At 31.4% G+C, this 15,101-nt stretch overlaps 1 protein-coding gene across 2 annotated transcripts; it reads left to right on the forward strand.

Annotated features, from left to right (window-relative positions):
• Positions 1–677: 677 nt before the first annotated feature.
• LOC144844137 (uncharacterized) lies at positions 678–14,993 on the forward strand. Of its 2 annotated transcripts, none has more exons than XM_078700881.1 (16): positions 678–716; positions 813–857; positions 2,403–2,488; positions 4,194–4,239; positions 4,597–4,677; positions 6,541–6,576; positions 7,048–7,143; positions 7,521–7,601; positions 8,353–8,837; positions 9,339–9,416; positions 9,713–9,746; positions 9,935–10,050; positions 10,430–10,550; positions 11,001–11,140; positions 11,741–11,921; positions 12,594–14,993. In XM_078700881.1, exons 1-16 carry the CDS (start codon positions 683–685, stop codon positions 12,662–12,664), a joined length of 1,731 nt encoding a protein of 576 aa, XP_078557007.1. In that variant the 5' UTR covers positions 678–682; the 3' UTR covers positions 12,665–14,993. The 2 variants fall into 2 exon arrangements, with proteins under 2 accessions (XP_078557007.1, XP_078557009.1); XM_078700883.1 differs by having other exon boundaries at positions 7,521–7,595.
• Positions 14,994–15,101: the final 108 nt, after the last annotated feature.

Genomic DNA, 15,101 nt, shown 5'->3' on the forward strand with positions numbered 1-15,101 from the left:
AAATTAGTAATTCGTTTGAACGAATTAGTAATTCGTTTAAACAAATTAGTAATCCGTTTAAACAAATTAGTAATTCGTTTGAACGGATTAGTAATCCGTTTAAACGAATTACAACATATACTTTAAATGGCACTTGTTGTATATGTTGCAATTCGTTTGAACGGATTACTAATTCGTTTGAACAGATTATTAATCCGTTCAAACGAATTACTAATTCGTTAGAACGGATTACGTTTGAAAAACATATACTTAAAATGGCATTAATGGGCTTTCGTACTTACCGGATACTAGGTAATATGCTTGAGAACATAGCACAAAAACAAATAACGCATTCAACTTTGAAACCACCGGTTTACGTTCCCAAGGCAAAGGACGCCGACTTAGCATGATTGACTTCCGCACGGTTGTTTCACACGGCAGCCCAACAAAAGCACTAGGCTGCAGTTTTCTTCCTACAAATGATGTGCTACTGTATAGATATATGGCATAATCAGCACATCTGACCCTCCACTATTTGCAATAGATAAAAGCAAACAATCTAATATGTTAAAAAGATGAAAATGTATACTGTACTCTTGACGGTTGGATTTACCGCTATGACATTTTCATTTGCTCGAAATTCAAGAATGCAGTAGTTTTTTATTATCAAAACATTAGTTTGAGGGCGGTATTGCGAGAAACAATGGCGGAGGTTGAAGTCGACAAACCCGAAGCAGGTCGGTGGAAATTTCCATGTATAAATGAACAGTATTTCATGTTTTATTTTTAAAATAGTTTTTATCTAATTATCCTATTTTTCTATTTGTCCTCAGGCATTCAGTCTACGGACGAAGAAGCTTCCTTAGTAGGGAAAAATGGTATGTATTTCCGTAGGCCCATTACGAGGAATCAATTCATTGAATTTGGCGCATAACGTCAGTGTTTTGTTATGGTTCTGGTTGGTTTTGGTAGTAAACTTTATCCAGTGAGTGTAGTACAATGGGCCTGCTAAAGATAATATAGTCTAGTGTATTTGTTTGTTTATAGTAGCAAATCATTGTATTATAGTGGTATCACTTTCTTTTTCAGTCAATAATGAATATTTATTAAATTAATTAAATATAAAATGAAGTATAATTATTAATTAAATATAATAATATAATGATTTTTTTTTTTCGTCATTGAAGTGCGATAAAATTCCACTGCGTGTGGTTGAAATATAATTCAGTAGCCTCTATTATGATCTAAGAAAAACACCAGTTTTTCTTTAACCATATACATACATATCATAATTCTTCTACTACAGGCTATAGGCCCCTAGTTCAACTTTTAATTTTCTTTTTGAAGTTTCTCTAGATTGATTTGCTAATAAAAGAAACAGGGAAAAAACGATCGGTACCATAGACAATCGGGTCCAAGCGTATATGAACCCAATTGTCTTTGTGTAGGGTCCTATAATGTTCTGTTTGTTTATGAAATTATGGGAAGTCTGGCTGGCTTAACTATCTCTCACAATTTACTTTATAGCCATCTAGCCTTTATTGAGTACAGTTTAGCCAGCTTTACACCCTGTCATCTTTACTGAGCAAATGAAAAGATTTTTTTTCCATTTTCTATCAATCACTCTAAACACAGGATAAAAAATATAAAATACATAGAAGAAAAAAAAATTCTTTTGTATATATAAATATGTAAATTTAATATTTATTTTGGTAAAGTATTAAGGACGATACTGTATGCTGTAACCAGCTTAGATACAGTAAGTTGAGACCCCATGTGACATTACAGTGTGTCGATTGATGATTCATATTAATTTTACTAAACTTTAATTCCAAACATTTATAGTATTAAATGGAGGCATCCTAGACCAAACATGATCTAACAAAAAATTTGAGCCTTGTCTTATAGTCTTAGGTCTGATGTGGTCCGAATCATCACACTTTGGGTCCAATCATCTGACAACTAATGGATTTATTTAAAACTATTTAATGCCCTCTCATTTTTCCTCCTTGACTTAAGCCAATGAATGATCAATAATTAACTTACCAAAAAACAAATATTAAAATTTGTATTAATAATCTAATTCTCTTGCAAAAAGTAGAAAGTGGAAACTAGAAGGAATGTTCCATACCAATTCCCTTAGTTAATACCATACAGTACTTAACGTCTGGTCGAGTAATTTCTTGCATAGATACTTTTAATTTTTAATAATTTGATGTTCAGAGTATTATCTTGTATCCAAATTTTAAAATTCAGAACACTATTAAACCAACATATGCCACATATCAAGTATAAACATGAGTATTAAATAATATCCTGGAAGGTTTTCACACATTAAGATGGTTTTCACTATTTCCTATTATTACTATTACAGATCAGGTCACATGCACTTTACTCATTTTAATGGTAATGATTTTTTTCAGGGGTGGAGAAAACCACAGGAGCTAGTGTGATCGCCCGATCTACTTTTGTTTTTGGCGAAAACATGGAAAGCAGAGTGCAGCTGAAGGTAAGGTTATCTTGCCAGTGTTTGCTAGGTTAACAACTTTAGTTGGTGTGATAATATAAATCAGATATTTTTTTTTTCACAAGCATATAAAAAGTAGGTCTATAGGAAGAGATTGGTGCAGTACCCGCTGCTTACTTGGGCTCGAATCTAACCACTAGCCATCAGCGCAAGCTCAGTGGTCTAGAGGTATGAACGCCAGGCTAGTGATCTGGAGGTCGTGGGTTCGAGTCCCATCCGAGAACTACTTGCGAATTTTTCGCAAGTATTCTCAAATGTACTTAGTATATAGTACACATTACGTCAGAGTAGGGCAAAACATCTAATTACTCAACTCCCTGACGCAAAAACTACAATTACAATAAAATAACACATATACAAAATCAAGTCTTGTTGAAAAAATTATAGATTTTTAAATATAATTAATAATCACTTTAATATAAATTCCAAGTGACTCACCTATTTAAAGTATCTAAATAATAATGTACTACTCTTACAACATTTATTTTGTCCACTACTCTATAACATCTAAAATATATAAAGCAAAAACAAATAAATAAATAATAATGAATTTATTCAGGGGCAAAAATAGCATTATTTGTACAGTACTTCATGAGAAATTGAAAATTGGCAGACAAACCGATAACTGATATTGCCCTAGCACTTGTGGAATGTACTGTATTTTACAGATGTTTGATTTCACCATGTTAAACTAATGAAACAGCTCTATTTCCCCTTCATTAATAAATCTAGCACCATCATCTATTAGTTATAAAACATGCTAGATGGTTGATTAAAAGTGTACCATATTTATACCGAGTTCTTTTAAAATCTGTCATACGTGTGCTTTTTAAATGACCTTTTGAATTGGCTTTTCCTCCTTTATAAATCTGCTGTTAAAGATTACACTGCGTTGCATAATATACAAACATTTTGATTTTGCCCAGACCGTTTTCCTGGTTAATCAAAATTAACATAAATAGGTAATTTTTAGGTAACATCCGTTTTTTAATCACCTGCAGTATGTAAAAAAACCCGTTATTTATGTGCTTCTTGTGATGTCATAGGTTTTTTCATTTTAATTGGCATACTTGAAACGGGATCCCTTGAAACAGTGCCAATGTTTTTTTTTTCTACTTTTTTGTAATGCTCACAAGTTATTGATAAACTGGATTTAACTGGCTAAATCTTCATTGGCCTAAATCAAGGAATTTGATTGGATGTACAAAAACTGGACTGTTTCATTCATAGAAAAAGGATATTTTTTATTAAATTGCATAATTATTTGTACCCATTATTAATTAAGTTAATTAAAATTATTAATTTAGTATTTGCATTTTTTTTGGTCAATTTTTATTGTAAATAATATTCTGGAGATAAATTGAAATATTTGTCATTGTAGTATCAAGAAAAGAAACAACCTTATAATTTGTGCGAAATGTCCTTAGGACACAACAAAGTGTCCACTTATTAAGGGTGTCCCCTGATACAGTGGTTGGCTGAAGTTATATTTCCCCTTCTTGTTTGTTTCGCAGGAAAGTGTCCTCTTAATAGGAATATCCCTGAATAGGTGTCCCAAAGGAGATGTTCTTAGTTTTAAAATCTTTAGATCCACGTGTGAATTTTATCATAAAGAAATCATTCAACAAATAGAATTTCCATAACCATTTAAATTACTAAACATTTACATTTGATTTCATTTTGTTAGCGTCCAGCTGAAGATCAGCTTGACAGGCAAAAGGCAGAGGAAGAAGGTGAATTAATTTATATACGTACTTGTTTTATTGGTATCTAAATATATGACGAATGATCTTAATTATCTTTTTTGTCACCCATTACGGTGGAGAAAATTTATACAGCAATTCAGTTTGCTTTTGTTCAATCCAGTCTCTGTCACAGGTTTTTGTTATGTTTCTGTTTTGATGAAATAAACGAAATAAAAAAAAAAATATGTATGGTATTCATTTGTTTACATTGTGAAATCTTTTTTAAACAAAAATTGTCTAGATTACGAAATAAAACCTGTGTAACAACATTTAATGTGAAATAGTTTTAATGTCTGAATCTGAATGAAGGTGTTGATCGTTCAAAAATGTATTTGATTATTTCAGATGTAAAACCAGATGATACTCCTGGTGAGTTCCCGAAAGCTTCTCCCAGCGTCCTGTCACAGAGGCCTCTTGTCACCGCAAGTAAGTCAACAAAATGCAGTTTTATTTTAATGAAACTATTATGTTATTACAGAAACTGGACTGTTTCATTCATAGAAAAAGGATAACTTTTATTCTGAATGCCATAAAACATATTTGGAGTGGTTTTTTTTCTTCAAAATCACTTTCTGTCGGCAGATTATATCTTGTTTGTTAATTGAATTATTAGTTATCCGCTTGGTAGAGCGGATAACTCCTTGTTACTGTATGGGATCAATATTTTTTTTCTGTATTATTCTTGGATCCTTCCTTCCTTTTTGTGAGTCGCGTTTCTCTAAAATGTGTAAACATAACATTTCATAACTTTGACAACATATGGGCATTTACGTGAAGTTGTGCACCTCCTATTTTTGAATGACGTCATAGTTGCGCAACGTGACTTACGCGCAATTTTATGAATTTCAATGATTGATTATAGATTAAAAACCAAAAGTCATTTAGTATTGACACTTTGACAAAATTTAAGTCATATCAGGGGCAAACTTTCTACGGATTAAAAATGGCATGTTTCACAAGAAGTTACGCGCGCACGCGCATTTAAAATTTCAAAATGCGCAAAATTAATTTCTAATCAACTTTTTATGCGTTTCTTGTCATTTTGAGCATGTCAAAAATTCCCACGGGCGCGCAATTTTTTACGCACGCGGTGCGCACGTAGCGTTAAAAACATATTTTTTTCTCTTGAATTATATTTTTCAAGTCTTTCCTAGTAATTTTGAAAACAATTTAGACCTTTTCCAGTTTAAATAACGCCATACGAACACGTTGAATTAGACAATTCGTGCGCGTTTTTTATGAAAAAGCTTAAAAAATCGTCAAAATTATGTCTTTTTTTAAACAGTCATAGTTTCTAAAGTAAACCGTGAACCGTTTATTTTTATTACAAAATCTAGAAGTTGTTGAGTTGTAGATATCGGATCATGCATCGATAAGGCTAAAAAAACATTGTGACGTCATCGTATGGCCACACGAATGTAAAATATAGGATTTTTGTCTCTTTCGTTATTGCTCATCACATTCAATGGAGCGCATCACGCTTATCTGTATTCCTTTTTCGCCTAAATTTATATATTGTGTAGGTCAATCAACTTTCTTTAGCATGAGATAAAAATATTTTAATTTTTATGACGTCATCGTGCCTAAAAATTTTAATTACGTGGGTCATTAATTTCATCTTTACAGTAAATTTTAATCTGTAATAGCTCGTAAGAATAAAATGTGATAATCACGATTAAAACGTTTTCTGGAAGCTATTGGATTGTAGATACGAATTCATGTAAACATTTTGCCAATCGGATGTTGTGACGTCATCATATGGCCAGTTGAATAAAAAAAGTCGTATTTTCATATTTTGCGTAATAGTTCATCACATTTAAAAGGGTGCGCATCTATATTTTACGTATTCAAATTTCTTCTACACGTTAATATGTTGTTCCTGAGATAATTTCCTCCAGAAATTGCTATTTAAGTGTTTCATTTTGATACCGTCGCCATGTTAAAAATTGGAATAAATGGCGGGTCCCGTAATTTCACCTATTCTACACTGTATGTAATATGTATACAGATTATACTCTTTGCATGTATACTATATGACACAAATTGACAGAATTCAGCACTAACAGCATATCATATTCTTCAGTTCTTGTCATAATGCCATAATCTTTATCTGTGTGCAATATTCCAACGTATGACGTGCACGTGGCGTTTGTCGTGGTGCGGATAACTAACTCGTCAAAGTGACGAGTTTCATGTCTAGTTTGTACTTAATATTATTTGTTTTACTAAATGAAAGGAAGGAAACTACGATAAACATTTATTTTGTTGTTTTGTTTTTCATTTTTAAAGGAAAAGACAACAATATGGATTTCATAGCTGATAATGGTAGGTGTTCAATTATGTTTTCTTACTATGTCAGTATATTATTCTCTTTAAGTAGACATTTCTTCCGTATTGTCTATATTTTACACACATTATGTTTTAGAGTTTGTGTCTAGTCTTTGTTTTTTTTATTGAAATGAGGTTTTTTACCTGTTGTCATATTTGCCACACATGAAATGCAGTTCCTTCCATAAATGTTCAATAATAAAGAAATTATATACACTATAGCTATGTATTTTACATTAAAATGGCAATGGTAATTTTGACAAAAACAAAACAAACTCAAACATTTGTATGGTATGCACAAAGAGATTTTTTAAAGTATCTAACTATCAATGTAAAATTCTACTTTGTTTACCTATAACATTTAAAATGGCTTTTCTAAAGATATCTACCAATCAATGCATAATTCAACTTTGTAGCCTATGAAATATATTCAAATTAATTAATTTGTTTGTTTTTTGTTTTTTTCAGAGGATTCAAATTCAAATCCATTTTCAATGGTGCAAAACAAGTCATTCATTAAGCCGTCTGCTTTTCCAAGCTCTAGACCATTCAGTTGTGTTATTGGTATGTTGTATATTTGTCAACCTCTAAAGCTCTGTCAACACTATCAAACTATTTTGCCAAACAAGTGTGATGTGCCCTAATATGGTGTTGATATTCCCAAATATGGATATGACATTATGTCCATCACATTTTTGTCAGAAAGTTTTATAGTGTAGACTTAAGAGAGTGATTTAATTAATAATTGTATTTGTTTATAATTAATCAAGTCAACTTTAATACACTATTAAAGTTACATACATTACACAGAATAATCTTACCCACAGTGGTTAATTTTTGGTAAATGCTCTAATGGAGTTTTATTCCTAAGTTACTTTTAGCAGAAGTATGTATCTTTTTTATTTTGTCTCATTTGTTTCTGTACTTTATTTTAATTTCAGCACCAAATACTGCACCTACGAACCCCTTCAAGCTAAAACCAGCAACATTACCACCACCATCAAGTCAGATAAATGGTCAGGGTAAGAATTTTGTCTGTAAATGTAAATAATTGGTGTATTTGTATAGCGCCATATTCCAAAATGGTCGACTTTGGCCTTGATGTGTGGTTTTGTATTTATTTTTTTATTTTATTTATTTGAACCATATTTGCTGATAATTTGGGACCCTCAAAACAGATAAAATACACAAAAACACAACAAAAACAGAAAATTTAAAGAAAAACAAAAGCCTATAAATAAAATAAATTACATGAGAATTAAAAATCTGAATAAGAAGGTATAGTAAGGCTACTCTCCAAAGGGTCATAGCTATTTAGCCATAACATGCCCTCACCAATGCACCATGATGGGGCCTGTGAAGACCAATACACTGGGGTAGCTTCTACCCACCTAAAAAGTTTACTGGGTGACCTAGGGTTTATTGTCCTTATTCAGGAAGTTTTGTACTGTACAATCAAAACCATGGAGGCTACCACAAACTGAATTCCATATTATGGTTTTATACAGTCTTATATGAGGGCCCCTTAATTGTCAGCATATGCTGTTTAGGGTTACCCTCACTAAATAAGGTTTAATAAAATAAAGATTAACTTAACCGCTTATAACCACTTATCACTATCAAAAGCAAAATGTTTTAAAGAAACTTTTCAGTTTATATTTATGTGAATATGAATATCAATTTGGCAAAGCCACATAAAATACATGGGTTTAGTTCTTGAGTCATTCTAGATTTCTTCTGTAAATGTGGTGACTTATGTTTATATCCGTTTAGGTACCAAGGGAGAAACAATTGAATCAAGTCATAGTGCAGTAAGCAGTTTAATAAAAGAAGGTCCTCCAGAAAAAGCTGTTGTTGAATCGGAGAAGTCTTCTGAAAAGCCAGAAGATGCAGCTGAATCTGACGCCGCAACAGTCGTCAAAGAACCATCCAAAACAGATCCTGATGATAAAGAGAATGTGGAAACGCCCATATCAGAAACAGAAGCAAGTCCAGAGGACAGTAAAAAGAACTATTTTATCAAACTTTCCAGCGGTTCAAGCCGAGATTCAGGATTTGGTGTTTTTGGAAAGTTTAACCCTTCATCAGTACGCATTTTGGATCAGGGATATAAAAGTCCACAAACTGAGAACTATTTCTTGCAGTTTGCACCAAGCAAAAGCGACGATAGCAATGAGGAGAATACAAAATCTCCCAAGAGTTTAAGTAGTTCCGGATCATCTTTTGTGTTTGGTCAAAACCTTACTGATAGAGTAACTGTAAGTAAAATAGTAATAGAGAACTTTGGAATGGTAGGTGAAGGAGATATTTTTATACAAATGGTTACGTATAGGCCAAGTATACTCCATTGGTCTTTTTTAAATTCAGCCTAATTCATCTACCGTTCAAAAATGAAAGTTTGTTATAGCATGAACTATAAAAACTTGTGTGTGAATCTCCCCTCTACTAAGAGTAGAACCCTATTAAGAGGACACCTTTGAGTGTCCTCTAAATAGGAGTGTCCCTTCAGTAGGAATTGGCTGTAGTGCTTAAATATATATTGCCCCTTATTTACTTAATAGAGGTGTTCTCTGAATAGAGGTGTCCTGAAAGAGGGGTTGTACTGTATGTAGAATGGAAATATCCTGATGAGGACATAATTATTATCAAATTTTATTGCTCTTTCATAATACAATATTTCATTTGTGATAATAACTTACATTCAGTTTGTATTTATTAGTGCAATTTTTTATGAATGTTATACATTATTTGTTTTGTAGAGTCCATCCAAACAAGAGGGTGAATTAAAGTCAGCCAGTGAATATGTCTTTGGTGCCAACCTTGCAGAAAGGGTAAAGGTATGTAAATCCACTATTGATAAATATACAAAACGAATTGTCCTATTAAATTACAATCCATAAATCAATAATGCTCTGAAACTACTAAATTATTAAGGCATATTAATTATAATAACTTGTTTAATATATCTAATATATATTATAATATAAAATCTCAACTGTGCGTTACTACAGTAGCAATGATAAATGTACATAGTATAGTAAGATCATTCATGTAGAATGATGATGACAAACAATTGCAATATTAGAATAATACAAAATAAGTAATACAGCAACGTAAAATTTTTTTTTTTTAGCGTGAAGAATCTGCTGAATCATCAGAGGTCAAAGGTGAGTAAATATATTAAATATTCTTGAAAATTGTATTGTAAATAATCATATTATATATCATAATATCAAAATAATTCCAGGATGTAACAGTTTAAAATGGTATTTTGATTATAAATATGTAAAATTGGCAGTTAATAATAATTACAGCATTAACAAATTTTGTAATATTTTATTACAAATATTGACAGGTACAACCCTTGCCGAAAGTGCTAGCGCTTACGAAGAAGCACGAGAAAATCAGAGACTAAAATTAGATAAGGTACCTCAAGTAAATGGTGAAGAAGATGAAGAAAATGTTTTACAGGTAAAACTCAATTAATAATTATATATACTCAATTATTAACAATATAAGGCTGTGTTTCTACAGCCAAAACAAAATTATCGGTTAATTTTGTCACAACAATTTTTACTTCAGGTCAAAGGTTAAAAATGATCGCATTTATCCGATAATTATCCGATTTGAATGAGATAATTATCGGTTAATTTTTCTTGACTTTAATCTGTTAAACCCGTTTCCACAGGCAGTTTAATTTTTATTGGTTAATTTTTGGCTGCGGAAATATGGCCTAAGATAATACATTTTTGCCTACATATTTAAGCAAGTTCTTTATGAATAAATAATATTTAATCACTGACTAGTAATTCTAAAGTTTCTTTGACAAATATTTATTTGTTGTTCACAGGCCCAGTGTAAGCTGTATTTATTTGATAGCTCAACACAATCCTGGCTAGAAAAAGGGCGTGGACTGCTGCGCTTAAACGACAAATCACAAGCTTATGGCTCTCATTTTCATTCAAGACTAGGTAAGACTTAATAGTAAGGAGCTTTCAATGGGACAATTGTGAACATGCTATTGGACTAGTAAACCAATGCGTTTTTGATTGTCGCCAGGACCTAGAGGCGGGAGGTGGGAACAAGGAAGTCCCCCACATGAATTGATATGTCCTAGTTAGGTCGTCGCAAATTAGACAACACTTCCAAATCCTTTACATACTGGATAGAAAAAGTTTAGTTTCCAGTATACTACTAGACTATTGAAAGAATTTGTGCCAAAAATTAGATGTTTATCAGAGTTAATTTGTTTGTAGTTATTTTGTACTGAAACTAAAATAATGTAATTGGTTGTCGAAAGCTTATTTATTGTGTTTATAATAAAAAAATTGTATTTATTTATAGTGTTTTGTTTGATATATTCACTATGTGGTCGGCTCTGATAATAATTGAAATATTTTGAATCTTTTTTGCTTTAATAGTAATGCGAACTCAAGGCAGTTTACGAGTTGTTCTCAACACAAAAGTCTGGGCAAACATGACTGTAGACAAGGCCAACCCTAAAAGCATCAGAATCACTGCCATGGACTCGGAGAATAAGATAAGAGTGTTTCTAATTGTGGTCAGTAAATTATTTTATTTCATTTATTTATTTGATATATAAAGTCTGGTAGTCGTATTCACCATTCAGGAAAAATCTCCACTCTAAGTGAATAAAATTTAAGGGAAATATTTAAATATATTTATTGAGTAAAGTAATATACTTAAAGATATATTGTCCCCCTATAAAAGTAATTTTTTTTTTGAATAATGTCACATAATGGTTATTCAGTTTGATTAAAAAAATTGGATTGGAAAAAAAAATTATTTACCTGAAAAAAGCTAACACAAAAAATAGTCTAGACTGGAAGTCAATGGATTTATGGTTGAATTTAACAGTTTGTTTTGTATTTTTGTAAGTGAAAAACATTTTTTTTCCTATGGAACTGATTAACATTAATAAAACTGCGAAATTTTTGGGGGACAGTACATCTTTAATATTTAAAGGAAATATCTCACTGTAGTGTGATTGGTGAATACGGCCACTGGACTTCAAAAGAGACATGAAACATGAGTCACAAGTTGGAATTTCCTGCATACAAATTTTTAAAAATATATACAATTTATTGAATTTTGCTTTAAATTCTTTTGTTCATCATGTTAAATTGTTTTTTCCCCTTAGACTGAACCTCACCATGCGGATCAAATCTACACAGCTATTGACCATCGTGTGCAAGCATTGAGGTACGCAGAGCAGAAAAAGTTTGAACAAGATATGGAAGCAGCAAAAAAGAGCCAACAATCGGACGAAGAGAAAGCTGATGAGAAGGGAGAATCAGCTAAAATACCTGAAACTGATGAAGGTAATTTGTTTTCAAATTTCCCTTCCTTTTTTCCCTCACAAAATATTAAATCTCCGACTAAAACTGAGTACAGTATAACAATTGTTGGTTTGTCGTATCTTACTTTAGACCTATTCAGGCCTAAATGTACTTACCCAGGTAAGTTGGTTTCATGGGCAAAGTTATCGCTAACTTTGGTGGGTAGGAACCAACTTACCCAGGGTAAATAACTAAGCCTTATAACATGCTAGTAATGTTCATATATATATACCAAATTAAAATATTCATATTTAATAAATAAGTACAATATAACAATTTATAATAAATAAGGTGTAATAATAAATAAATAATAAATAAATATTTAATATACTCTTAACATTATCTATCAATAGTTTATACAATATACAACCAGTTATTTAATAAACTAAAAAACAAAATTTATCTTAATTCATGTTGTGTATACTCAATAAAAACAACATTAATAATAGCAGCTATTTTTTATTTTAAGATATTGTAAACTAATTGTGTTTGTCTGTTTTATTATGATAGCTTTTATATTTTTATTTCAAAATTTATATTTGTTAAACTTCAATTTGTTAAACCAAGTTGCAATAAAGAATATGATTATTGTAATAAATAAACAGGCTCTCAGTGCACTGTGCATAAAATTGAGCAATCTGTATGTCTTTACAGGTATCAGTGATGAGAAAGAAAGCCAAGCTAGTGATGAGAGTAACCCATCTCCACCTGCAGCAACAGAATAATATTCATTCCCAACCAACCTATATAACTAAGACAAATGAATGGGTTCCTTGTGTAGGCCCAAGTAGAACTTGGGACTGAGTACTCACAAAGGAGGTGAAAGCACTGTGTTAAAGAGTGTTATATGTCAATTGTAAACAGACAGCTATCTGCAAAATGGATGCCCTCAGGTCTACCAGACCCTTTAGGGCCAGGGCAGGGTAGAGGAACTCCTGTTTTCTGAATGTCCAGTTTTTAGACTATGATTACATTTTAACATGGTTATAAGTTTTTACTTGTCAAAAAAATATGGCTACTGTATGCTTCCCTTGTTCCTGTGGCAAGTATGCTCCAAATTAGTTACATCAAAGTTCAAAGGTCAGGCCTACCCAAGTTTAAATGTTGCCTGCTCCATAAATCCTAGCATTTCATTGTTTTGTATTGCATTTTTTTAAATCAAAACAAATAATTCACAAGTTAGAGTCCTGTACTTTAGTTCTTTATTTTATTTATTTTTACCTCCCTGGTATAATTTATTATTGAAAATAAGATTGCCACCCCGATAGCAAAGCTGTGGGGTAGGTATTATTGCGTTGTTATGGTATAATTGGATCCAACTAAAATTTTTTCAATCATGGAATAATTATGATTCCTCCATGGTTACCCACTAAGTAATAGTCTTTGCTTCAAGAGAATAAAAATATGTTTACGTAACTTGATATACTGCAAATGTCTGATACTGGTACTCCTTACAAAATGGAGCACCAACAATTGGGCCAGTCAATTTTTTAATGATTTTGGAAGCGACCATTCATACAGAGCAGTGCTCTTATTATATAAAACGTAATTTAGCAAAGAAACTAAAACTTGATTAAAATTTGTTTGCTTAAATTAAATCTTTGACCTAAATTAAATTACCTGTGAACATTTTTATACTGTAAAATGTTTTAGATACAAATTATTTCTAGAAGCATTTAATTTAAATTTTGCTAATAACACAGAAAGAAAGATAAACAATTATAACTTCTGTTATACCATTATTTAGGTTCTTTTTCGGCAGATTAATATTACCCAAATAAAAGTTAATGAGTACAAAGTACTTAAATAGTATTAATGTAGAATGTACAGCTACAAATGTTTTTACAGAAGAATCTCTAAAAAGACCTTTAATATCCAACATGTGTCCCCTTTAGTGATGTCCCCTGGATAGGGATTGACTGTAGTGTCAAATCATAGCCTCCTTTGTGTCTCTTTAATAAAGGTGTACCCTAGGGGTGTTCATAAGGAGGGTTCTACTGTATTTTTTTTCACACACTATTTCATTATCTATTTAACAAGTAGTGACAAGTGATGTATGAATAAAAAATGTACTTTAATATCGATTTTACCTGGTAGGTGCTGCAACCACTAGGATACAGAAGTTCATCATGTGACCGCACATGCATATGAATATAAATAAATATTTAATTTTGTGGTTTTTAGTTTTTAAGCAAAATCATTAAAGTTAGTGTAAGTAGTAATATTCCGTACAACTTATTTTTAATAGATGTTTCATTTTTAGTTTGAATTGCTGTACTGACTCCTGATGCGACTATTTAGGGGAAGATGTAGTGGATGGGCCTATCATCATCTATATAAAATCACTCTAAAATTCGAGCTTATAGTTGAGTACGGCAATAAATCGATTAAACTCAATTAGTGGTAAATGTTGTATAATTACATTGTCGATTTTTTTTTTTAAATTATGTTTTTGATGTAGTGGCTTTACCAACTAATTTTAATACCAGCTCATCCACAAAGTTTCGTACAACTTTAAATTGCCTCACTCTGATTGTTTTCCACAACGACTGAAGTGATCTTTAAACTCCCAAAAGGTGTTTGTTATTGCCATTGTTGGCAGTTATTTATCAATACATTTTACATGGAATCATGGTACTGTGTTGGTATATGTATATTCTCATATACAGTCAGTACATCTCAATATTGACACCTCATAGTATTTGTATAACACTATAGTGTGGATTAAATTGAAATGTTTATAAGTGGGAAATATTACTGTACAATTCTTTATTAAGTAGATTTAGCGTACTGTATACATACTTATGTACTCTTAGTCTACTCAATAATAATATTTATAACCTTTGTTGTAATTTGCATATTCTGTAATAACATTAAATTAAAGCATTTGAAGAGACTTCAATCTCATGTATAACTGTTTATTTTTTTAAGTAATTTTATTACTCAAGTAGTAGGTAAAGTTTGTGAACGTTGAAGGGTTAAATATAACCCACTGTTTAAGTTGGCGCAAGTGTCATTATGCTGTTTCGAAATAAATGTTTCTGGATATTTCTACATTGGCTTTTTGTTTGTTATTCTACATTGCAATTTTTCTTTACAAGATTTTTAGGAAGTGCTACTATATTTATTTATTTTTAGTTCTCCATAGAGGGGTTCTTCTGT

Source organism: Antedon bifida, chromosome 6 (genome assembly GCF_963402885.1).
Source record: "Antedon bifida chromosome 6, ecAntBifi1.1, whole genome shotgun sequence".
Lineage (NCBI taxonomy): Eukaryota > Metazoa > Echinodermata > Crinoidea > Comatulida > Antedonidae > Antedon > Antedon bifida.

Coding starts and splice junctions, on each gene's coding strand:
- LOC144844137 (XM_078700881.1), top strand. CDS start 683: ATGGCGGAGGTTGAAGTCGACAAACCCGAAGCAG. Junction 7,144..7,520: donor ACCATTCAGTTGTGTTATTG/GTATGTTGTATA, acceptor TTTTAATTTCAG/CACCAAATACTGCACCTACG. Junction 10,051..10,429: donor ATGAAGAAAATGTTTTACAG/GTAAAACTCAAT, acceptor TGTTGTTCACAG/GCCCAGTGTAAGCTGTATTT.